The 26,937-nt window shown below is 43.0% G+C and overlaps 1 protein-coding gene across 1 annotated transcript in view; it reads right to left on the minus strand.

Moving 5' to 3' along the window:
- Window positions 1-439: 439 nt before the first annotated feature.
- gas2l1 (growth arrest-specific 2 like 1) overlaps window positions 440-26,937 on the minus strand; it is a 28,279-nt gene continuing 1,781 nt past the window's right edge. Inside the window, exons 2-5 of the mRNA XM_080766616.1 lie at window positions 15,099-15,206; window positions 10,066-10,162; window positions 8,624-8,936; window positions 440-5,999 (exon numbers count right to left, since the gene is read on the minus strand). Of these exons, the coding sequence (XP_080622742.1) occupies window positions 3,992-5,999; window positions 8,624-8,936; window positions 10,066-10,162; window positions 15,099-15,206 (2,526 nt within the window). The 3' untranslated portion in view covers window positions 440-3,991. The remainder of the gene's footprint in view (window positions 6,000-8,623; window positions 8,937-10,065; window positions 10,163-15,098; window positions 15,207-26,937) is intronic.

Here is a 26,937-nt window from a genome sequence, read left to right on the forward strand (position 1 = left end):
AACTTTCCCAAACCTAGTTACCATTACCAGCCATGGCTTAGCCAGTAGCCAATGCCATAGGCATAGAATCCATAGATCATATAGCCTAATCATATAATAGAATGATTGCTATTCCATCCACACATTGCATGGATCTGTAAAATCAGCCATTCTAGCTGGGCTAATCATAGTAAAATAGTAAACAGCACAGATTAACAGACCAATTTCACATAGTAGCCTACATATCTCAATATGCAATTAGAGGAATGGCCAGCAAACAATAAAATGACTCCCACACCTAACCCATCCTGCACTTTTAGCTCACTGCAGATAGGCATGACACTGCATCAGAGTAGAAGAGGAAGTATTCAGCAGAAGCTGGAATCGACTACAGTGATTTCCCAGTTGTATGAGTGAACAAAACAAGAAAAGCAAGTACATGATCAGAACTGAGTCATGATCTCAGTTTAAGAGTAAAATATTTATTACAAGAACAACTTGACAGCATTTCATTTAAAAAAGAAAACAGTGAAATATTGGTATTGCAGTATTGCTATTCAATGCATACAAATTCCACAATATCGAGCACTCATATAAAGTAGCATACATGATCTACTAGTTTTACAGTAGAACATAAATAATTAATTTTTGTCATGAACATTCAATTGTGGCTGACTCATGAGACAGAAAGAATCAACATTTACAAAGCTGTGCTGGACAAAGCAAATTTAGAGACAGTAATTATTCCTTTAAATGGTGCATGAAGTCGCTGTCATTAAAACTGGTAGAATTATTTTCAACACCTCCTGGTCATTGACTACAAGTTGAATACTTTTTCTCCTTTGGGCATGCCCCTGACAGAGCACTATTATACAGTAGAACTTATTTATGGCAGTGACAAAGATAAAACATAACAATATCAATCAATCAAATGATGACATCTTTGAGCATTGCTAGGCAGTGTATACCTGTACCTTTTCAATTGTTAATTTGATGTTCTTTCTTTCCCTTTGCATTTTCCATACACAGTTCGGTTCATTTATTGTACAGAAGAGACAGCTGTCACTCAAGACTGAGGTCTTCAATACATGTAATATACATAAATTACTCAAATCCAACACCACTCCCTTCTTTACCTCCACCATGTACATATTCTTATAGGTTTTGTACATTGAAAGTTAAACATTCTATTCCAATCACTGTGAACTCTTTTTCATATATTGTAAACAAACACCATCATCATCACTTCTGTCCAAAACCTCAAATAAAAAATGCCAGCAGGCATTTAGAAAAGTAGATCATCATTTTAAAACCTCATTTATTTTACAAGATGGCTCTGCAGGAAGCTAGCTGTCTATATAAGAGGGACTGTATGTCTCTGTGTGCTAATCTTCGAATTTCACTGCCAGTATAGGCCAGAGAACATGTTTTAAAGTTTTTAAATTTTTATTTTCGTAATGGATGTCAATGGGGCTCGGATCGGTCTGAAACCTCAACCCAAATTTGAGTCGTACGTCATATATGTCATAGACAAGTGTGACATAGATGAATGACATCACAGGCTGGACACATTACGTCTCCATAATCAACAGATGTAACCACACAAGATCACAGAACCCTAGTCGTTACGTATGTCCCATAATCCAAGTGTTGTTTTGCATGCATTCACTCAAGTCAAACCAATTCTTTCTTGATCCCCAAAATATAATAATACCTCCTGCTCCACTTCAATCAGCATAGAAACATGACATTCCAGAAAATGTAAGTACCGGTACACACAGAGAATTCAATAATATAGGGGGGGAAAGCACATTATGTACCATCTAGCTCAGTTTGAACAAAATACATGATTACTTTGTACAACCAATACAAGTCCACTAGATGTCACCATAGACCATGTCATGTAAGTAAATGACAGCGACCCTGTGCTTTCTAAAAGCCAAATTTAGTTTGCAACATAAAATGTGCTGTTTGCCAAAAATAACAGTTTTCTCACAATGCATTTTCTTTTATTGAAAGTGTTATTTACAGCAAGTGACACTATATAATTTGTTTAAATTATATAGCATAGAGATTAAGTATAAATTAGATTTAAAGGGATAGTTATTTTTATTTTTTTACTTAAGCTGTATGAAATACTTGCCAATAATATAGTGGTTGCAACTTGCAACTGTATTAATTGATTGCCTGAGTCCCGTGGTGGGAGTTCTGCTCCTGTTTTGGTGGATAGTTCCGGTCATTTTGTGGGGGGCACTGGGGTCACTCATTAAAAGTAAATTAATCCACAAAACTAACGTAATTTGTATCGTTGACCTTTTTCTAAAATATTAGTGCAACTTTCGTTCATTTTTTCACACGGAAATCGCCCAAAAATTAGCTCCATGTGATAGAGGGGGAAAAGTTGAACGAAAGTTGCACTAATATTTTAGAAATAGGTCAACAATGCAAATGACGATGGTTTTGTGGATTAATTTACTTTTAATGCGTGGTCCCAGTGCCCCCCACAAAATGACAGGAACTACTTAATATTCACCAAAACCAAAGCAGAACTCCCACCACGGGACTCGGGCAATCAATTAATACAGTTGCAACCACTATATTAATGGCAAGTATTTCATACAACTTAAGTTAAAAAATTGTGAACTATCCCTTTAAGATGTGTGTCAATGTGATAGCCATCGGGGACTCAGAGGCAATACATATGCATCTTTATCATGTCTATGTACATCAAGTATTTTTAAACTAAAAATGGAAATGTTTCCCACTTATGTCCACAATTTAACGCTCAAACCATTAGTCATTTTCTGAAAGTGGTCATGATGATTATGGCATTCTAGTTGCTCAATAGAGCACACTGACAAAAACACATTCAAAAACAAGTCCACCAAAATATTTTAAGGCAAAGGGAACTCTGAAGGCATCTCCAACAGCAATATTGCATAGCTAAGGCGGCATAAAACTTAATACAGTGAATATGTACATTATATATTCAACACCTGTTATATACACAATACCCAGTATTGTAGTATTCATTCATTTATCCACATAAGTATTTACATATTTGTATTCAATCCTTTTTAAATTGTGTCTTCTGCACATAAATACTAAATATTTTGTTGAATTCCAGGGTACAGTATTGATGAAAGAAGAACTCAACGTTGCTCATTCAGTGACAATGACACACAGTAATATCCTAATCGACTTAACTCACTGCATTAGAAATAGAAATAAAATGTAAATGTTTTTACTGCATTCAACGAGAACATTAAAAACCTAAAAGCTTAAAAACATTGTCAATCTGCATTGTGTTGAATAGTTATGAGACGGTGATATCATACAGTAATAGTACACATTTCTTGGTAGTGTGCACATACAGTATGCAACATGTAGTGTGTTATTTTCATCGGATAGGGTATATAGATAGGTACATCACAGTCGTTGCACATTATAGTACTGTGTATTTGAGTATTTGAGCACAGAATTGCGGTAAATCAAGATAGTAATTTAACCTTGAGCAACAGTGAGATATCACAGTCACACTACCAGGAGTAGACTATCGTGGCAAGCATAAATGATGGGGTCAACCACAAGAGGGAGCCAACTCATTTGACTTCTGACTAGTGTTCTACTGTCCACAGGTTATCTATTCTAGTCCTTGGCACTTGACTACAGTATGCCCTGCGGTGGGGGCACATGGCAGCACATATGCTCTCTCTCTTTCTTTCCCTCTCTGCAGTGGCAGCAATCATGAGCTTTTCACAAGACACCTTATGTTATGATTATGAATATGATCAATCACCATGCATACATTAAAATGAAAGTAAAACTAATTCCTTTGGTAATAAATAATTTGGCTTGAGTGCAAAAAAATATCATGGAAACCCCCACAGATATGAAGAGGCCAAAAAAAAGAAAAGTGTGCAACATGCTATACCAACAGTCCACAGCCTGGTCTCCAGTCCTTTTAGACAGTGATCGTATGACAACAACTTTTGCTGCACACCGTTTTGTGCTACATCCAGGCATCAGAGTCCAGGCTACCTGACTGTCCAGGGTACGAGCACTCTTTGTTGCCCATAGCTGAGGAGTGTGTCTGGGGGTGGATGAGATCAAAGGCCTGGTGGTGCAGGCCCTTGCGAGAGGATGTGTGGCCATTTGCACGGGAGCTCTGAGGGGACAGCGGTGGAGTGTTACAAGGGGAGAGGTGATCGTGTGCCTGCAGGTCTCTGTAGCTGAGCGGGGTGGGGATACGCGAGGGGCTGTTGTCTGGCCGGTTGTCAGTGCGAGGTCTAATCCTTGGTCTCAGTTTGAGCTTGTAGATGGAAGGTACCCTCTCTGCCTTCTTCTGTCCTCTCTTTGGCCGTAGCACCACCCCTCCAGCAGCGTCCCCATTGGCCAGCGGCGAAGGCGGGGGTGAGGACTCCGAACGTGATTCACTCAGACTGAAGCACATGGAGGAGTTTTCACTAGAGGAGTCTTGAAAGGAGCAATCCTCAGAAGGGGGGAGGGCCACTGGTGAGGGGCAGGCCTCCGGAGGAGGAAGGTCATCGTTGGGGTCACCGTCTTCCAAGTCATATGGTAGGTTTGGCTGTTGATCCTCCAGAGGAACATCTCCTTCAGGTCCTGAGCCTCCAGAGGGAGGGCAACCTCCACGTTGGAAAGGAGGCTGGGATGCGGCCTGATTCGTGGATTTGGCTGGCTCTGTATCTCCAGGTATGGTACTCAGGAACTCCCTCTCCTCCATTGAGCTGGAGATAGCGGGGAGCTTCCTAAGACCCCCCCCTCGCTCACCCCAGCACTCTCCTTGTCCACCATTGTGCAGTCCTGCTGGGTTGTGTCCGTGCATTAAGTTCAAAGGGTCGTCCAGCGGGTAGTGACGAGGGTTCATTCTCTTGGATTCCCTGAGGTCAGGCAGAGTTCCTATCTTGGCCGCGACATTCAGGGAGGAGGTGGAAGAATTGGAGGAGGAATAGGCAGAGTCAGTGACATTAGGATCAGCAGAGGTTGGCACTGTGAGATTTCCACCCACCTGCTGTGGGTGTGTGGAGACAGGCAACAGTAAGGGAGGTCTGCTAGGTTCTCCTCTGGCCTGGTTAGCCAGGAACTCAGCCTCAAAGCTACGATAAAGCTCCTGCTCTCTCTGGGGATCGAGAGTGGGGAGCATCTGGAAGCCTAGTCCCTCTGGTTCATCTGGCTCCTGGCGCTCCAGCCCAGACCAATCCTTATGATGGCCTCGACCGGTAGAGCGAGGGCTGTGGGAGGTCCGAGGGGATCGGGGGCCGTGGTGGTGAGAGCTGCGAGGTAAGGAGTGTGGGGAACGTCTGCCTCCTGAGGTGACTGGTGGCAACAGCCTGCTTTTTCCCACAGAGGGAGAACGAGGGGCCGGAGGCCTGGGAGTGACTGTGGTCTTCTTATTGGGGCTGCTGTTGTTGCTCTGGACCCCTTTAATGGGTGAGTTGGAGCATGAGGAGGACTGTCTCCTGGTGAAGCCACTAAAAATTCTGGGGGTGGCAGGGGCTGCTTGTTTTCCTCGAAGGTCCTCCCGCCTGTCTGATGGCTGGGGGTCCCTGTGGCGGGGAGATGCTCCAGGGCTAGCATCGTTGGGCCGAGTCCGGTTGGGCAGCTTGCCTTGGCTGTGTGAACGTGGAAATCTCCTGGGCCCGTCGTTTCCAAGAGAGCGTCCCCTTTCTGTGCGGGAGGTTCTGCTTCCATCAGAGGGTGCTTGCGGCGGGGTGGGTTTGAGCATAGGAGCAGGCGTGGGACGCTCCCGAGATTGGCTGCGTGCACGGGGCATCGGGGGACGTAGGCCAGGAGTCTGAGCTCCTCCTCCAGGCCGCTCAATCATATGCTTCCCTTCCTTACGGTTGACAAGCAGAACCACGTCTTCACCTGAACGGCGGCGTGCAGTGCTCCCTAGAGGGTAGCGTGTCCCCCCTCCTCCTCCTCCCTTTGAGGAGGCAGTGGAGGAGTCACTATCCCCTGACATACGCCTTGTCATTGGCAACATTGTCTCCTTATTCCTGCAACAAAGAAAGGAAATGAATGTGCTTTAACTGTATTTACTTAACTGTATTAGTTTATTTGACATGTGTTAATAGAAAGAACCAGTTCACGACACGTGTCCCTTGATGCAATAAGTAGTACAGCACCATATTGCTCTGTATGGCCATAGCCGGTTTACAGTAAATATCCTCTACCTTCAGTCCATGAAATGACCTCTAATCTGTGACATTCTGGGACTGTGAATCTCTCTATGTTGTTACTCTGCACAGGCAGTCTGACCAACCTAGGGTGTGGGGCTTCCTGGATGAGTAGGCAGTGACAACCAGGGGGATTACAGGGAACATGAGAGCAAGTGGGGGCAGGATTATAGGTCCAGTGGATGTTCTAACCTAAACCCTCACACAGCGCTCTCTCTCCACACACCAATCCATTGACACAAAACAGTGGTACCCTTAGAGAAACTGACTAACCCAGGCCTCACTAAATCACAATGTGTCACTTGACAAACAAACAAAAGTAAAAGTAATATTTCTGAAAGAAATGTTAATATGTTTTTTACAGATGATGGGCCAATTATTTACAGAACAATCAAGATTAAGATTAAGATTAGATTAAGACATTACAATATGTGGTATAAATATGATACCTATAATGATAATAATTCAATTTGCAATAAAGATACTGATTTTGTTGACACAATGGCCTCACCTCTTCCACAGGCCAATATTTCCTCTTTCTTTCTGCTTCAAAGACACCTATTTTGTAATTATGGTACTTTTTAAAGTTTATTTTAGTTAACTTTATAGCTTTTGCTGTTATTTACAATATGCATTCATTCTTCAGTGAATATACTGTACGATCTAATTCCAACTTAATATTTTAGCCTCACTATTGAGATCGGGGGGGGGTCCAACCCCTTATATGTAAAGAGCATAGGCGCTGGAATAGAAAACTAAGTGGGGGGACAGGCATGGACTGTTCACCATCAAATCCTGGTGTTGGTTTAGCTTCGAAGACTTTACAAATGCAACCCCAAAAAGTGTCCATTTGTACATTTAATTAGCTAAGCACTTTAATGTGTTGTTAGTTGACAATTATAAAAGTTGCTGTGGATGAAGATCAAGAATGTTCTAGATTGTAAATTTGACTATTTAAGGGAAAATCTAGTTTACATGAAAGTTAGAACTCCATGAAACATTGCATTTGTTTCTAAATTAGATTGTTATAGAGAGAGATGCTACTGTAGTGTCTGTCTGTCTGTCTGTCTGTCCGTCCGTCCGGGCACAACTCAGGCGCCGTCGGACTGTTTGACATCAAACTTGTGTGTCTGGTGTGTGTCCCGGGGGGGGGGGGCGTGCTGAGTGGCAATTCGATCGGACCAACGGTTTCCGAGAAGTGAAAAAGATTAATGTCTTGTGTCTGTCAGAAGAAGACAATCTGAATCTCTGTGTTTTCTGTGTTTTGGGGAGCGAGGCCACCGTGTAAACTATAAAATGAAAACCTCCCCGGGAAAACCTATCCCTGTGACATCGTCAACATGGGCGAGATCGTTGGTTAACTTGATGTGTTAACCATATCATATCATGTAGTATCATATATCTGTCGGTTAGTTCATCTGTTATGTGAGAGGCTTGATTGGTGTGAGTACTGTACAGTGTACACAGCCGAGGCTTTTGTGTCAGTTCATGTAAACTTTTGTGTTGGACAAACCAGGCACCTAACAAGGAACACTCCAACCTAGGTACCAAGGCTGTACTATCTCTCCACCTGTTGACCTACTGCCCTAGATAGCAAAGCTGGGAACAGTTGTCTGAGTCTGGGGATAGATGTCAGATTATGCCTTGTCTAGTCTGGCGCATTTGAGGGTGATGCCCCACCCACACATGGATAATTCAGAGAGGTTGCCTTGACACCCACTATAAGTCGTCACTCAACAAGGAAACTGAGCCACACATTGGATAGAAGCCAAAGTAAACCACCCCTCAAATCCTAATTGTGTTGAACAATGGCGCCTCCACACTGACGTATGTATAAAGTATGTGACTAACTCAACATTTGGTTAGGCTTATGAGGGAACCGGGCAGATCTCACACTATTAACAATCCACAGTGAGAAACTTTATAGGCTTTAACATACCAACACTCTGACTATCACACCACTTCTGAGACACATCGGTTCAAACAATTGTGTTTTTCCTCTCCTCTTAACCCCATGCTGTTTCAATCCAATGAACTGTGTGCATTTGAGAGAGGGCAGACAAGGGCTTGATCAGCAGCTCTGCTGCTGGATCCTAGCCAGTCATTAGTTTAATTAACTGGATAAAAACAGAAAGGAGGGAGGAAAGGGAAGAGAAAAGAAAAGAGGGGAAAGAAGAGAGGTGGGTGGAGAGGCCACTAGGGGGCACAGGAGGATGGTTGTGTGTGTTGGGCTTATGTGCAATGTCACCTGAGATTAGATAAATCTGTACTGGTCTAATCTGTAGCTTCCTTTTCCTGGCTTGGGTATGTTCGCTGTGTGTGTAAACAGTCAGTACATGTGCATTTGTGTGTGTGTGTGTGTGTGTGTGTGTGTAGAAATTGGTGATAAGTATATGTGGCCTGCAAGGCTGCTTTACTGCATGCAGATGCACGTGCACACACACCTGAGAGGATTAAAGTGTCGGGGTTCTGATCGATCTCTTGGCGGTCGTGGGAGCAGGGCGCGCGCAGCGCAGGAGTCTGGCTCGGTGTTGCCAGAGGGGTGGTGAGACCGACCAGGCCTTGTGCTGGAAGACGGAGCACACAGGGCCGAGGGAGGCTCCAGAGTGCGCCTATCAGATGGAGGCTTGTAAGGGGCTATGCCTTCGTTGCGCCAATGCGGCCCAGGGCTCGTGGAGCGGGATGAGTGCGCACTAGAGGACTTACTGTGGCCACCCTGGCTCTGACCGCTGGTCTTGGCCTGGTGGTAGCGGTGGGCTGGGGAGACAAATGGCAAGGAAATGTTAGGACAGACATGTGCAGCACATCCAGCCAGCCTGTGACAACACCCACAGCCTAGCAGGACATAATAGTCATCAACAGGAGGCCAGAAATAAACCACAGCTGAGCACCATATCGATATCCCTAGGCTCATACACGGCGACAATGGAGAGCCTATATTAGGTTGCTACTTCATTGAGATAGGAAAATCAACCCATATATGTACTCAGATGAATACTAGTGATCATCCTATTATTTACACCGAGGGAGGGGGGGACATTTGACGACTATCGTTGTCAAATGTCCGGGGCAATTCCTGCAAGGACAGGCAGTGGGGTGAAACATGTCTTCTATGTTGATTGAAGGACAGTGTCCTATCCAGAGTATGCCGAGGTACTTTGGTGCTTGTTGGAACTCCAGGTTCCTTTTCGCTTCTCTGTTGTTAAGATGGTTTGCAACGGACACTAAGCTTCATGGTCATATCCTGGTTGAGACCCTCTTCCATTGACTTCCAGGTTGGTTGTCCCAGCATTATGACCAGATCATCTGCGTAACCATACTTTCTGGTACAGTTCTTATCGACAGACAGACAGACAGACAGGACCATATGATCTCTCTTGCAGTACTAAGCATGACTACAGCTGGTCTCACCAGACCAAAGGCCTCTCCCATCATCACGCTGGCAGTGTTGTGGACCTACGGATAAGGGCTATAAGGGCTCCAGGGGTTTAAAAGCCTAACATATGCCTATAACCATGGTTACTTTATGCTGCCCCTCTAAAGTGAGGATACATATTAACATTGATAACTATTCTCCTGTTTATGGCAACATGTATGGCTGATTGGTTGGCAACACTTACTTAACCTTGAATGAGATAGCAGTGGGGAGTAGGGGATAAATTACTTTGCTTTAAAAGAACACATCTTGTAAGTTGTAACCCACATAGATTATACAAATACGACACAATAAAGTCAAGCTGATGAATAATTCGCAGTCTAAATACAACTACATGTGAATCAGCTGTTCTAAGTCATAAATCTATTGAATCATAAGTGAATTCTAAAGTTCAACTGCAAGACAAAGCAATGACTTTGTTTTGTATAAGGGAACAGGAAGTGATCTCACCAAAGGCAGCACAGCGGCAGGGGTCATGCTTGTCCAAATAGTGTTCTAATGTGTCCCAGCCTCCACCCACCCGCACCATCACATGAGTACGAAGAACCTGAAGGAAGAAAGAAGAAATCAGACACAGCCAGATAAACATAAGGGAGCACTGATGGAAACACACACAACACATTGTTTTTCGGCTGCGTATGCCTTGGCCAATCAGGGATTGTGAATTTTTGGTGGTCCCTGTATTGTGTATTGTTGGTGGCGTCGCTCGGCCAATCCAAGCAGGGATTGTGTATTTTCGGTGGCGTCGCTCGTTCAATCAGAGCGCAAGTTGGCAACTTGCTGCATATGTCGGTGGACCCCTCAGCCAATTGGAGCCAATTGGCTTTGTATGTCGGTGGACCCCTCAGCCAATTGGAGCCAATTGGCTCTGTATGTTGGTGGCGTCGCTGGTGGCGAGTAGTGCAAGTTGGCAGCTCGACAGAGTGCATTTCTAGTTTTAATTGCAATAGGCTACCACACAGAAGGCAGATCAAATCAGTAGATATGCAAATTCCACCAGTAGGGCAGCATGCTGAGCAGTTGCCCACAGGGCCACAATCCCTCTATTGCCCCCACAATGTTATGTAACAGTCCCAAAGATGCACCCTTGCCTGTGTCCCTGCTGCTCCTTGCCCTACACCCTCCCCTTCCCACATCCCTCCCAGCTGCTGCCATTATGCACTGCTCATCATCGCCATGCCAACACAAAAATGTCAAAGGGGAGAATAATAGAGACATGGTGCCATGAAAAACACTGTTCTTTATACTCTCTTTCCCAGTCAGCTGGTTTTGCCCACTGGTAGAATTATCATGGCAACGACTCGTCTCTCCTCCTTTCCTTGACTCCTTGCCTCTGATTTTAGAGTGGAGAAGGTGGCTATCTAGGGCTGGCTAGCTAGCTAGCTAACTAGCTAAAGAGAAAATAGGTGATCGGTAGATGAGCCCCTTCGTGTACTCATCTGCTAACACAGAGACACAGACAGAACCACAGCATCAGCCCAGAGTATCTCTCTCCCTCCAGGAAGAAGCCATCTTCACTGAAGCAGCACATTTATGTGACAGCTTTGTGTATGCAGCCTCTTTGTCTCTGCCGGCTACGCATTTCTGAGGGCAGGCGAGGTAAAGTAATGTGGCTCTACATCTGTGTGGGGTGGCATGGAGCCTGTGTGCAGCAGCACAGCAAGCAGTAAAGCACATGTGTCATCCTCGGGTTGAGGCTGGGAGGAGTTACGGGCAGCAGGGTAGCAGACGCGGCTGATCAGAGGGATAGCTGCACTGTACTTCACACGCTACACCACTGGTTCTCAACATTCGGTTTGGGGACCTTCACAGATCTTTGAGGGGGTTCCAGGGGCCCTCAGCTAAATGAATGATAGTTAGGAACCAAAATGAAGACTCTGTAACTCAGAGTGTACAACATGGAACTATTTTTGTACACATGACTCTATCCTGAAGATATGCACTGCTGCTTGTGCTCCATTACACGTCAAGACAAAAGCTGGTTTACAAGTAGTAAATATAAGGAGTGTGATAAGGCTGAGAGCTCCTCCATGGCTCAGCTGTCTTATTTCCAAAACAATGAAGGGGTATCCCAATCTTCACAACGGTGGAGACCCAGTCCCTGTTTCTATGGCAACAGGATACAGAGACTACTTGTAGTCAGAGTGGAGGCAGGTTGATCCAGCATCTCACTAAATGCTCATGCTTTATGAATGTTATGCTTGCCGTTCATGATTCATTGCGGCCTCTGTGCATAACAATTCAAGTCGAAGACCTTCCTAGGGACAAGGACTTCTTATTTGGCGCCACATGGATTTATACATTTTTTTTGTCATTGCTTCCTCTCTAGCCTCCATCCCCTCCTTCCTTGTCAACCGAAATAGAGGACTGTTTGATTTGATGGTGGCTACCAGCAAGCTGCCTTGCACCCTACAGATGAATAAGGAAAGGTGGCTACCAGCAAGCTGCCTTGCACCCTACAGATGAATAAGGAAAGGTGGCTACCAGCAAGCTGCCTTGCACCCTACAGATGAATAAGGAAAGGTGGCTACCAGCAAGCTGCCTTGCACCCTACAGATGAATAAGGAAAGCATGTGAGCTACACCAAAGGCTGCTGGGGAATATGCATAATCACTGTCATCCTCAGTGAGAATTGAAGAGAGGGTGGAGATAGTGGGCAGGGCCTAATCTTAAAAGCCTAACACACACAGTCACACAGCACACAGACACGCATGCACACAGACACGCACACACAGACACGCACACACAGACACGCACGCATGGAAGCATGCATGCATGTACGCACCATAGACTGTAAAAAATATGGACAAAGCGTTCCGCGGGTCTAACATGAAGGTAAAATGAAGCCTGTCAGTCCTTGCAATGGAAGTCGCTATCTTTCTAGATCCGTTTTGGCCCAGCTCAGGCCAGCTGGCCCATTGGCTGGCCCAGACAACGAGGCGGGACTTCCCCCTTCTTCTTCGTTGGTTTTTATTTTGACTCGAGTGGGTGGGGGATCCCGTTCATAGACTGTAACGGTAGCCACGCCCCTCAGAACATGCGCGACTTTATGGTCATTTTTTTTATAAATGGGACCATCATTTTCCAAAAAGAATATTATGACATTAGAAATGAGACTTTAAACTAGTGACTGGAAGCAAAAAGTATTCATGACCATGTTTATTAAGGTAATACAGTCTAGGTGAAGTTGGGCCCAAATACATGGACTTCTATGGGGATATGGGTTTTTCTGGGTCCAGTGACAGCGCCACAACAGGCCATTATATGAACTTTCATTTCCTTAGTGGCTTCACAAAATATCTTTCGGACTGCCCCCCTGGTACGCACACATACACACTCACACACTTGTCATATACTGTTTTGGGGGGGAATGGGGATGTCAAGCAGTTTACTTAACCTACGCAAACGTCAAAATTCATATCCCTAACCCTATAACCATAACCTTTTTCCTAAAAAATACCTAATCCTAACCTGAATATTTTACAAACTGTCATTGTAAATGATAAATGGACTGCATTTACATTATGTAATAATGTAATAATTGCTAAATTATGGCGAGTTGCTAAGCAAATGGACCCTTATTGGATCTTTAACTCTTGAGAGCGTAAGGGACCATTTGGTTTCATTTTATGCTCCCAAGAGTTACATTATTGTTAAACCTATGCATTACCTACAATTAGAGAATAGTTATTTTAATCGTTTGCCTGTTGTCTCTCCTCTGATACCAACATCAATATTGTGGACAAAATATACAAAATATTAAGCGACAAAACGAAAATCAACCAGGTGCTCGATGGAGATGCAAAAAAGTTATGTAAAGTAGGCTGGTGCTACAAGGATCAGTGGGACTGGAATACTAAAGTTAAGGCGGCAATCCAAGCACTCAAAAGATTAAAAAATGAGGAGAGGGTGGATAAAAATAAATGTACTTTATTTAGAAAAGTTAAAATAAGCCAACATGTTTCGACTCACACAGAGATGAAGACTCTGCTTGAGTCGAAACATCCACCCTGATCATCCACCCATCCAACATCCCCGCCTTTTCTTTAATAACAAAATATTCATTAGTTTTGGGTCTTGAGACGCCATCAAATGGTGGTCCGTGGCTCAAATGCAGAATCAAAAAATGAACCGTGGTATGAAAAGGGTTGAAAACCACTGGTATAGATGCTCGACAAAGCCTGATGCACCACGGTGGATTCGAACTCGCAACATCCACGGTGGTGGGTAGCAAGCTACTGTACTACTGTGGCACCCGAGTGCCAGAACAAGGTAATTGACATTATAGCCAATCAGACAGAACATAGACCTACAGTATCTTATAAACATAGGCCTATCTTATAAAAAATGGTCCCTTGAGAATGACAGCATTGAGTCCATTAAACCAGTGGCGGAATGTGAAGGATAAATAAGACAAAACCAATACGCAGTATCAACAAGCCCGGGCTGGAGAGGCCAGAACGGGTAGTGGCAATACTTAGGGTTGGGTCTAAGACAAACAGTCGAGTACAAACAGGCTGGAAAGAAGATAAGGACCAAGTCAGGAAATGACCCAAAGCTCTATTTGTGTCTCACTGGAAGTCCGTACAGAACCAAATGCAAAAACTGTGTTCAGGAGATATGTAAGGAGATGGTAAACACCAGCAGGAGAGAGAGAGAGAGGCAGAGAGAGAGAGAGAGAGAGAGGCAGAGTGAGAGAGAGCAATCACATAGCCTAGTGGTTGAGGGTTGAAACACTCTAAGAAGGTTGGAGACCACCTGATGCCCTCTAGGCCAAGGCTTCATCTATTAGGAATGGATTACATTCGCTTCGCATCTTCGATGTATTTACAAACAAAAGTGATACTATGAAATTAAATCACAGTCCAACTGATGTTGGCCACGTAGTGGCCCCAAACTCTAGATTGATCTTGGCAATTTTACTGATATGAAGCAATAGAAGCATCAAGTGACAGTACCAAAATACAAATGTATCCAAAGGGTAGACTTCTTTATCCAAACACATAGGTTATCAAAATGTAACTCAATATCACAAACAAGTGTGTTCATTGGAGCACTTAGCCAAGCTCGATGCACCGTGTAGGATTTAGACATCAGTCTCCACTCTCCACAGTGTGTGAGTGTGTGTGTGTGTGTGTGTGTGTGTGTGTGTGTGTGTGTGTGTGTGTGTGTGTGTGTGTGTGTGTGTGTGTGTGTGTGTGGTGTGTGGTTTGTTGTTTGCAGGCCATTCCATGTATTAGGGCCACAGAAGCCAAAAGCAGATCTACCAAGTTCAGAGTTAACTTTTGGTACCTTGTTGGCTTGTTTACTGTTGAGTGAGAAAACAATGTTGCACATTAAGCTAATCTTCTGGGAACCTCCCCCCCCTCAAAATAATTTGGGGACCCCCAATCCCCAATTTGGGACCCACTGCCCTACGCCACCATGATGCCCCTAACATGCTCATTTTATGTAAATGTATTGACAAATTATTGATTTCATACCCTTATGAAGATGAGGGCACTTGAATCTCCAACTTTGTACTTCCCCTCCGACACCTTGGTCATGGGAAATTGAGCTGGACAGGAACAGTGGCCAAGAATCTCCCGCACCTGAAGAGAACAAAACAGGATTTAAAACCTTGAACAGAGAAACATCTCAACATTCTGACATCTCATATTCAACACAGTAAGCCTGAGTTATACTTTGCCTGAGTTATATCTGATGCACAGTACAATGTACATGAATGTGTGTGTGTGTGTGTGTGTGTGTGTGTGTGTGTGTGTGTGTGTGTGTGTGTGTGTGTGTGTGTGTGTGTGTGTGTGTGTGTGTGTGTGTGTGATGTGTGTGTGTGTGTGTGTGTGATGACTCATCTTCCTGCCTGCAGAGTTCCAAGTAGCTACTGTGTTATAGAGTGCCCCACCTCTCCTTCCCGTCCCATACAGAAAGCATTGCCTCATCAGCCTGGAACACGGAGGTCACTATCTGCACTGCAATGTGTCATAATTCGCAGCAGACCCAATTCAACTCACAGCGTATATGTGGACGCCATGCTCGTGAATGCCATGTCCCTGTGTAAACTAAACTAATACGTAGGATTTCACAGTGTAGAAGTAAGTGACATTGCTTCTGGTGGTAGTGATACTGTAAGTTGAGGGGAGAGAGTTCAAAACTGAGACTGGGCGGTGACAGCAGGCGGCCTGTGGTTCCCAGATGGGTTTTGAATTGAGAGAGGCAGAGTTTGGTGCTCTGCTCTGGTGGTGGGCGGGGGGCTTATTAGGCACTTGAGGCAGACATAGCTGCATGGAGAGAGACGCCTGTGTTTACGTCATATAAGCCCCACCTCTCTCGTGGGATTGGACTAACTTTTATGTTTTTCTTGGCATTGCTCTCAGACAAAAGGCGTGTGCACACTTGTCGACCAAGAGCAAAAGAGGAGAAAGAGAGTCATTACAAAGTGGACAGAGAGGAAAGTAAAAAGTGAGCTGTGTCGAACACATGCAGCGGAACACAAGAGCAAGTACAGTAGTGTACCTAATGGTACATAATGGTACAATGCAAGTGCAAATTATGGACATCAAAACAGTATTTGTGGACAGATGTGGCCCCAGTTAGATTTTTTTGGTAACAGTTAAGAATAGGCAGTTAGGCATGTATCTGTTAAACCATTTAGAACTGAGGCCGATTCTTCAAAATCCTGACCTACGTTTTCTGAAAAACTTTATTCAAAGATTACAAAAATGTGATGTTGCTATATACTGTACATACTGTAGAAACAACTACCCCAAAAGGGGTTACCATCTTGAAGGGTAAAAACCTACTGGTTATACATAACATTAGGGTAAGAGTTTATGGAATTAAATTGTTAATCCAAGCAGCGTCCCCAAATGTTTGCAAACCCAAAATGTTGTGAGTGCACACGTTTGGTGGAGTTGAGGATGTTCGTTGTTCGGGGTGTTGTCGGTCATAAAACAAAGTTTTGCAGATTATGGCATAGTCAGAAGATTAAGGAGGAAGCTTGTCATTTTCCTGAAATAGCACCCTTTATGTCCCATGCTAATTAAAGAGGAGGGCTAAGCCTCCACATCTCACCTGCCTCTCTGGTCTCCCTTCCTTGCCTGCCCCGATTCAAGTTTATATCCTGTTTTTCCACCTGTCTTTTTATCTATGTGCCCCTCTACATCTCTTTAGCCCATGAACTACCAGTTAGGCCTACAACGTCTCTCACTAGACCTCTACTGCTCTTAGTTGTCTTTGTCTCGCTGACATTTGGCTCTCTTTCTCCTCAAGTCTCCTCTGTCTTAATGTCTGCAATGTAGGTGGATTGAGCCCTGCTTGGGAAAAAACCCCAGCCGGTGACTTAATGGAAAGATCCCCATGGCAACAGACACACACATCCTCACCCTTCCTTTAACAGTAGCAGGAGCGGTTTTCTCGCTTTTCTTTTTTCATTCTTTCTTTAGTAGAAACTTTCAGTCCTCTCTTTAAAGTTGCAAAATACCTCCTCAAAAACCTTTTAGCTGAGATCATACATTTTCTTCCAGCCAGGAGGTTAGAGTTGTGTACAGCATGTCTCGTGGCAGAGCAGTGCAGCATAGAAAGATAACCCTTATAGAATGTCTGTGATAACATAATAATAACACAACCTTTTAAGTATTTGTGGAACTGCCGTGCTATCTCTGTGTGAAAACCGTGTAGCTGGCTAGCTCCCATGTCGTCAATAAATCAACAGCAGGGACACACGCAAACACACTAGTGTAAGAATAAACAGAATTGTAACCGTCAAGGGGGTGGAGAAAAGTAAGGTCACGCCGTAAACATGCGGAAGTGGAATTGGAACACTGCGAAAAACTGAAGGATGAATTATGGATGTATGCTGGTCACATGGGGGACGTTTTCACCAAGCGCTGCAGATGTTTGAGAGAGTAAGAGAAGAATGAACTGCAACTCAATCCACAGCACAGTGAGCAAACCCCTATACTCTTAATCTACTGTGACTATCAGATGTGTGTGCACAATCACGTACAAATGATGGAGGGCATTGCCTTTGATTATTTCAAACAATGAGTGTTGGGAAATATAACCTTTAAACTTTAAACTTTAAGCGTACATTTACAGATTAACATTATTTTGTTTGTTTTGATTCTGATTACATTACATCTGCAGTACATGTGATAGTGTGAGACGACAGAATTTGGGGGTAATCATAATCTCTTCTTTCCCTTCCTTCCTGACCTACAGATATTTGAGGGGCTGTCCATGGTAGAGATAAGGTCAAGAACGAGGGTTGTCCCAAACCCAAGGGATGCACAGAGGAAATGGGAGTCAGAGAGGGAGAGAGAAAGATGTTCTGCCTCTTTTTGTTGGAGAATACTGATTTTCATTGTGAAACATCACTGGCTAGTGGCTAGTACTGGATTCTTTACTGGATGTGCAGCTTTCTCAAACTGTGGTTCCTACACTATTGAAATACCTTACTATTGCACCATTGGTATTTATTAAACTATTAAACTAATAATGTGAGGCATTGTTTAATTAAATAGGCCTACCCGGGGCCATGTATGTCGGGAACGAGGCATAGCGGGGTTACATGCCCCACCCATTATCTGTTATCTGATATACCCGTTGTCAGATCCACACAGCCTCATGCTGTTACTTTCATTTGCTTCACCCTCATTCACCCCCGTTCTCCTAATTTCTGTTTCTATTTCTTTATAGGGTTTTATAGCGGTTGGCATCCTTATTTGTTGCATTAATACCCCTTCTGTTTATCCGAGTGCCCCTACTTGCAATATACCCCACAAACCAGTTAATTTTATACATTTAAAAAATCACACCCTTGTGAAGTGAGGGGCGCTCTTATTATCTTTTTTATTATTATCTTTTTTTTTATATTATCGAACATCATCATAACGTAACATGTCGATTTGCTCAGACACATATGACGTAAATTCTCCATTCATTGTCAATGGGAATTGAATCTTTGTGTAGGACTAAAATAGCTGATTTGCTCATCTACATATGACGTAAATTCCCCATTCATTGTCAATGGCATTTAATGTTTGTGTAGGACTAAAATAGCAGATTTGCTCGTCTACATATGACGTAAATTCTCAATTAATTGTCAATGGCATTTAATGTTTGTGTTAGGACAAAATAGTCGATTTGCTCAAACACACATGACATAAATTCTCCATGCATTGTCAATGGCATTTAATGTTTGTGTTAGGACAAAAATCTACACTGTAGCTGAATATAGGAATAGGTATAGGACGTTATATAGGTATAAAATATACGGAGTCATAGTGACATTATTTTCTTTTGTTCTAATTTGTTTTTCTTCTGCTGTTTTCTTGTTTTTAACTTATTCTTGTTCAGCACCCCACCCCACCAAATAAAGTTTGAGTTGAGCTGATTATAATATTATGCTTGAAAGAATTTTAAAATGCAAATTCTGATTCATATATATACTGTATGTATACTGTATGTGTATGAATGTATACTGTATGCTCCTAGGTCAACTTTGTATATAAACTTGCTCAAAGTTCATTCAAATATATTATTGTTGCAACTTGCGGCACTATGTGGGCACCCACATGAACAAGGCTGCAGCATTTGGAGTGTGTGAACCCAGCTTCAGAAGTGCTCTTCTTAAAACATAGACATTGCTAGCTTGCTGTAACGTGTTTGTTGTAGAAATCAAGCATACTGTAGTAGTCATTGCAAAACTACAACAATACAAATTAACAACATCTCAATAAATACATGGCTTTATTTTGTGTGTTAAGTCCAGAGTAGCAAAATAAATCCTCATGGAAGAGTAGACAATGAGGGGGTTTTCTGACCAACACCAACTGCAGTACACAGGTGAGTTACATGAAATAGCACAGAACAAGATACTCAATCTGCTCAGTTTATCTGCTATGTGTATGGTATAGTTAGTTCCAAGACAAAACATCTTTACTGTCAGATAAGGAAAGAATCAGGGAAGCAAAAAAGCAAGGGTTGTGGGGGCACTGTGGGGGCGGGAGCATTTTTGGAACTTTGGGGGGTATTACTTCACTAACCACAACTAAGGATTCCCAGAGCCTGCATGTGCACCCATGGTGAGTGGGGTTTTATTACATAGCCTGCTCTCCTACTACTCTCCTATCAAACCACTGAAATCATAGCACAGAAGACCGAATATCATGGAAAAACGGATGAAATACCCATATGGCTAGAGGGTTTTAGGAACATTTTGAGTCGTTATAATTACATTGGGTGTCAAGCAGAGAGTGCTGTAGGGTCTGGATCCTGAACTGAAGATTGTAGATAGGTACACATACTGTACACACTAAAAACAAACAGGCTAGGCCTGCAGAGACTGGTTAGAAGAATAAGGCTGAATTCAAAGCCTCAAAGGCCTCAGGGTGAAGTCTTAATGTTAACGCTTTGATAGAATGGACATAAATAATGGTAGTACATATACATTACAGCAATTGTTTCACACCATTCCTTTATGGCCATGGAAGTGCGACCTTTACAAAAGCAATGCAGGCCAGCTCATAGACAATACAAAGCTCTATGTTCTGAATGCCATTATGAAATAGCTTTGCAGCTCAAGGGCAGGTTTCAACTGTATTTCTGAGGAAAGCCTATCCCTGAAAATCGATGCTTATCTTTGGGCCACATGATAGACAGCCTGCTGGGGGACAACACTAAAAACCAACGGCATCCATAAGAGACTGCAGTACTGTCATGTGATGAGAACTTCTTCAGTCAGCCCATCACCAACCCAATTGTCAGTTTGTTTGATGTGTATCAAAAGATCTGAACTCAATCTCTATTCTCTACGTTCTATCAATACACCAGTGTGACAACTGTCACTGGGCCAAGGTTATATGAGTGGATGGCCTTATAGGGACTGTCCTCTCATCTCATTCTGACAGCTACACCTGAGACTAGTTCAGAGAATCAGAGGACAGCTGCAGAAAAACAAAATGCACAGACACATCAGTCTAATCTCATTTAGATAAATGCGTACTTGAGGAATAGTATGTGCGATAATGCTGATTACAAAGCAGATATCTCCACACACTGCAATAAAGGAATGGAGCAGGTTATAATTCATAGTGTGGAATCAGCTGTTTACATGTGCATCTTGCTGCATGGAAGAAAAACAAAGGACAGGCAGTCGGCAGAGAGAGAGAGAGAGAGAGAGAGAGAGAGAGAGAGAGAGAGAGAGAGAGAGAGAGAGAGAGAGACAACCGCTCTGCACTGGCTATGTGCAGAACCAACTGGGTAAAAATAACTATTAATTGGTCATACAGTGTTCAAATTTAGCCCACGTCTAGTCTAAACACTTCCATGAGCTGTGTGTGACAAAAGATAGAGAAACACTGTGAGGCATGCCATGTTCTCTCAGCAATGTGTACAGGTCTGGCCCAATGCAAGCCATGATGACCTACTTTTCTCTTTCTCTCTCTGACACACACGCACACGCACACACACACACACGCACACGCGCACACACACACACACACACACACACACACACACACACACACACACACACACACACACACACACACACACACACACACACACACACACACACACATATTTTCTCACAGTGTAAAATCTATTCCAGTCTGGTTTAGCAGAGTGTAGAGTAAAGGCACTCCAGGCTTTGTCTCATTTTTTCCCACTGAATTCATGAATTGGACCATGTGGCTAATGGAGCATATATTCCACAACATGCTCTCTCTCTCTCTCTCTCTCTCTCTCTCTCTCTGACTCTCTCTCTCTCTCTCTCTCTCTCTTTCTCTCTCTGATGCCTGTGATTCTTCCTGTCTACATTCAACAGCATCAGTCTATTTTATTGGATGAAGGCCTAGATTAGCATTACTGTCAATGTTGGCAGTCAATTAATTCAGTGCTGCTCCTCCATGCCACCAACAAGGCATACTGTTCTGCCCTCCACAATCGTCTCCAGGGGGGGAAGGTGGGGGAGGGGAAGGGAAGGGAAGGGAAGAGCGATGCGGGTTATTGTACATTTATGAACCAGACAAGGAATGAATGATGAAGCCCAAGGGTGAAGACACATGAACCATTTCATATGAGCGAATCCAAAGAAGAGGAGATGAGGAGTAAAGGATGCATGATACAATGCAACCTTTCAGTGCAAAAAGCAATAGTCTGCTCTTATTGTCTTTGCGTATGCATGCTCAAAGACCTAACATACCGGTATGCATCTATGCATGCAGCAAGTATGTGAACAATGCAGGCTTCCATTAAGTGGGGTCAGAAAGTATAGTTTGTATTATCATCAGTGTATGTCAGACTGCATGGTAATTGGGTGTATGTGTTTTATCAAGGCAACTACAGTAACCCCGGGGCCTAATTGCACTCATGGTCCACAGCTCAAAGAACAACAGACATGGTATTGTAAGGAGTGTCTATTATGGTTATATATATATATATAAATGTCTATTATGTATTTTGTGTATATGGACAGCCAAGAACTATTGCCTGTGGCTTCTTGTGGCATATGGGGGTCAGTCTGATATCACTATCACAATCTACATGTAGAGTAAATATGGCCTGCTTTAGAACATTTTATAAAACAGTGTGTAGAGATAAGAATATAAATTAACTACTGACTGTACTATTTCTATTTAAAATAAATACCACTTCATAGGTGTGAAAATGTGATTCAGAATAAAACTGATCTGTGTATAAGTTGGTCTATGGGAAACTCTATTTTTGTAGGAACTGCAAAACTCAGGATGAGTGAGACCAGTCACTTCCTTTAGTTCCTTATGGAAAGTCATATCTTATGTATCTTTGGATGAGTCGACGTATTTGTAGGACAGTGGTTGCCGTTAGACTGCATGTTTAAATAAGCGCCTATGCTAACCAGGAAAGCAAACAGGAACTGAACTGCCCCACTAATCACCGGATACACATACATTTTGATGTGACACCTACTGTACACCTTCTGTACACAGGGAACCACCATTCCTGCTCAACAGGCCACCAGCACTGAGGGTATGAAAGAGTAAGTCAATGAAATTGATATGGGCCAATGTTGCACAACAAAGTTTAAAACTTTTTTTGAATATGCCCAACAGTAGATCTTGAGCCAGGAAATATACTGTAATAACTAGAACTGCACTCTGTCGAGTGCCTGTCAACCGCTACGAACTTTCAAATCTCAGCCTCTCTGTAAAACATTGAACTTAAATACTAAAGTCGGGTTATAACTGCCTGTCAATGGTGACGTAATTACGATATGTTTCAATTGGTTAGCTAACATGTATGTAAGTTGTACTATACTGTGGTCGGCTGGCTTTTTTATGCGTATGTTCGTGGTATACAGGTATATACTGATTTTGAGTGTGACGTAATGAAGATATGTATCAATGTATCAATGCCATGATGGTGACGTAATAAAGATAGGTTTCAGATTACATACGTAACGAGTCCCGCGTAATGTCCCGCGTAATGTATACATAAAGACATTACCTTTAATCCACCAGTCACTGAAACATATCTTTATTACGTAGCCATCGAAAGCCAATTATACCCCGGCATTGACACATATCTTCATTACGTTACACTCAAAATCAGTATATATACCACGAGCATACGCATAAAAAAGCCAGCACAATACCTGCACTCTCTGCTTGCAAATGCACTCTGTCGAGGTGCCAACTTGCGCCACACAAGTAGGCCATGTATGGCCTACTTGTGCGCAAGCAGAGCGCGCCATGAGGTGCGCTCACCACTGGCATCACCACCGGCGATGCCAATGACATCGCCACTAGCATCACCAGTAATACTGGTCCCTCATTGGCTGTTAATAATGACGTTGCCAGAGATGCTACGGTATAAAACGAGAGATCACAGTACGTAATAATAATACATACGATTTACATGCCCTTTTTTCAAGGTACTCAAAGTCGCTTTACAGAACAAAAATAATAAAAATCACACCCGTGTGAAGTGAGGGGCGCTCTTATCATCGTACATCATCCATTCATTGTCAATGGGAATGTAATCTTTGTATAGGACAAGAATAGCCGATTTGCTCGTCTACATATGACGTACATACATTCTCCATTCATTATCAATAGGAATTTAGTCTTTGTGTAGGACAAAAATAGGCGATTTGCTCTTCCACATAAGACAAATTCTCCATTCATTGTCAATGGGAATTGACAATGTTTGTGTAAGATGAAAATCTACACTAGCTGAATATAGGAGGAACTAGCGTCCCTCAAAAAATATTCTATTAGATAAAATAACTAGTTAAAAGGTAGACAAACAAAAAGTGGAGGGTGGGGAATTATGTAGGGAAAGCAAGTCCGAAAAGGTGTGTTTTGAGTGTGCTTTTGAATGTGGTGAAGGTGGAGTCAGCTGTGATACAGACAGACAGACAGACAGACAGACAGACAGACAGACAGACATCGTATGCTCATAAAAGGCCATCATTCTATTACACAAACACGATACTTTCCTCATTGATGCAAAAGGAAGTTAAGCCTGATTTATGTTTTGTCGTATGACATTGTCATGGACTAACAAAAAAGATCTACAAGCTCACAATGCGTTGTAAATGTAAGACAGGGCATAAATTAGGTATAACACTTCACTACTAAGATACTAAGAAAAGTGCTAAGATAGATTTTATTGAATGAAGCCTACAGCTATAGAGCGTCGCAGTCCCGCCCCATACCAGGGCCCAGGAAATGATTCCCCGTTCATTTTACTCATAGACATTTCAAAAAGTATTTATTTAAAGACCTTTTAAGCCTCGTACAAAGCCAACTCGAGTTGTGACAAATCATGACAACAAATAATTAGAAAGAAGAAGAAAACGGCAGGTTACAACACTTTTTTTGTTGTTTTTCTTGTTTGTAATTATTTGTTTGGTCCAAAATATTGTGTTTGTTGGCTTTGTGCGACGCTTATAAGTAAGGTCTTTAAATAAATACTTTTTGAAATGTCTATGGGAAAAATGCATTGGGAATTATTTCCTGGGCCTGGCGTCGTCATGAAAGGGGGCGGGACTGCGGTGCTCTATAGTAAAGCAAAATAGTGACAGAAAGCACGTATATGCCACACCACCACACCATTCTGCTGGGGATATCTGAGCTACCGCTGAAAGGCTCAAATATGTTTAATCAAGTGTGTGTTACTTGCCTTGGCTAAATATCCTTTCCAATGCAAGTTAAAGCAAACCAAATGTTGACTTAGAATTTAACTAAATAAATATGCATGACAGTATCTCATGTGATGTTTTTCTCTCCTAAATGTGAAGTACTGCCTTGGTGGTGAACAGATTGCCAAACAGATCACTGTCTTTTTATGTTCAAATTGTATTGGAATGTCCAAACAGGCACATCAATGATCAATCATTGCCTCTTTTGAAAGAACTTGTAAATATTAATCATATTTTCTTCTCACATGCAGGCATTTGAATCTGCTGTTAAGTGGTCTAGTTAAGTGGTCTCTCAGACGATGTCTTTATAAATGACATTTCATCAATAATGTTACAGACTCTTGAACATACGTAGATGAGAAGGAGCCTAGGCATCCGGTACTGACAAGCAATTAATTCTGCATGATGCAGGAAAGTGGCACTGCCTGCATGACTGGTTGTTCTGCAGACCAGACACTCAACAGTCTCACAGCCGAGGACCAATGAAAATATGACTAAGCCTGTCAACTTTCTTAGTCTCCCTCCCATTAGAAATACTCATGACTACTGGCAACAAGGGTTTCTAGTAATTACAAGACACTATTCTATACAAGAGAAGAGTTATCGCAAGTGTATTGCAGAGAGAACTGGTAACTGAGGCTATGGAAGAACTACAGGCTGAATACCCTGTAGAGTCGACAGAAGGTGGTTCAGTTACCAATTCATCAGATATTGATTGGAACAAAAGCCTCTGTGTAGTTCTGCAGTTGAAATACTACAGTCCGGAATCAGATATGGGTGACATTGACCACCCTTGTCCCAGACAAGGTCAAGGACCAAAAGAAAAAGAAGAAGAAGAAAATAAATCACACAAAAAGATGATGTAACCTCAAGATGATCAAACACCAGACAAGATGGTGTAGATTATTAGGGCAAATAATAGTACAGTAACTGTATATTCTTTAGATAATAGCTGCTTCTCTCTCTTAGTACCTGCTGACGTTCCCACTCCCAGAGATTCATGTTGCTGATGCACTGTTGTCAGGAGCATGCAGGGCAATACTTTTATCATATCAACAGTCTCTGTACGTCGAATATCACTACAAGACTGTGTGAAAGAGAGACAGAGAGTCGAGGGGGGGGGGGGGGTGATGAGCTGGTGGTCAGTGGTCAGGACAACATGAAAAGGAGAGCAAGAGTAAAATATTCCTCTTTCAGAAGTTCATCCGTTTGCATGCTGGACAGAATCCATGCCAGACTTTGACAGTCATATGAGTGTGTATAGACACCTAGAAGAAGGCTGAATACAAAGAGTTTGCTTCCCTCCTCAACATGCTCTCCCTCCTTCCCTATTTCTGTGCAGAGATCACACAATAATTGCTCCGCTCTGCTGCCTGACCAGCATGAGTATGACTGCTGACTGTCTTTCCTCCCCTCCTCCCCCCTCTATGCTTTGCCTCACATCTCTAGTGTGAAAGGCGGACATTGTCCCCGCTCCTCTCATCCGCACCAAAATATTAACTCCTCTCCACTCATAAACCGAGCACGTGTTGTGCTGGTCTGTCTGCAGATGAGTTGTGCTATCTCTAACAATGTCTCATTCATGCTCACACGCTTATGTCTGGCAGGTCCCAGGGGGGACAGCCAGTTAAGAGACAAATTACGCAGGGTTGGATGATGGATCCAATTGAAGGGTATAGGAAATATTTGTTTTATAGCCAAACAGCAACTAGAGCCATATGGGTGTGTGGAAGTTTAGTGTTGAAGTTGGTTAGAGAGGAGATATTACACAGAACAGATGGGTTTCTCCTGTGCCTGCAGCATATTGTGTTAAATTAGCCTTGAGGACAAAATACACCAGGAGACTATTTGCGACAAGCCTAACCAGGTTATCCACTGTGAGCTGCAAGAAAACAACCACTACAGGCTAAGCAGACATTTCAGTTTGAACTAAAGGAATTTGTACCTTTCAGGTCCAGTGTTGAAGAATGTGAGGAATTGAGCACAAATTGTACATTGCATTGACCCAACCTGTGGAGTGGAATTTAGCCTAAACACAAACAGAAACATGCCAGATAGCCGCAGGGCGCCAGACTCCTCTGCAGCATTGAGATTAGGCCTATATTTTTAGAGGGATCATTTTAGCAGGGCTAGGG

Source organism: Protomyctophum bolini, assembly GCF_963924005.1.
Source record: "Protomyctophum bolini genome assembly, chromosome: 6".
NCBI classification, from domain to species: domain Eukaryota; kingdom Metazoa; phylum Chordata; class Actinopteri; order Myctophiformes; family Myctophidae; genus Protomyctophum; species Protomyctophum bolini.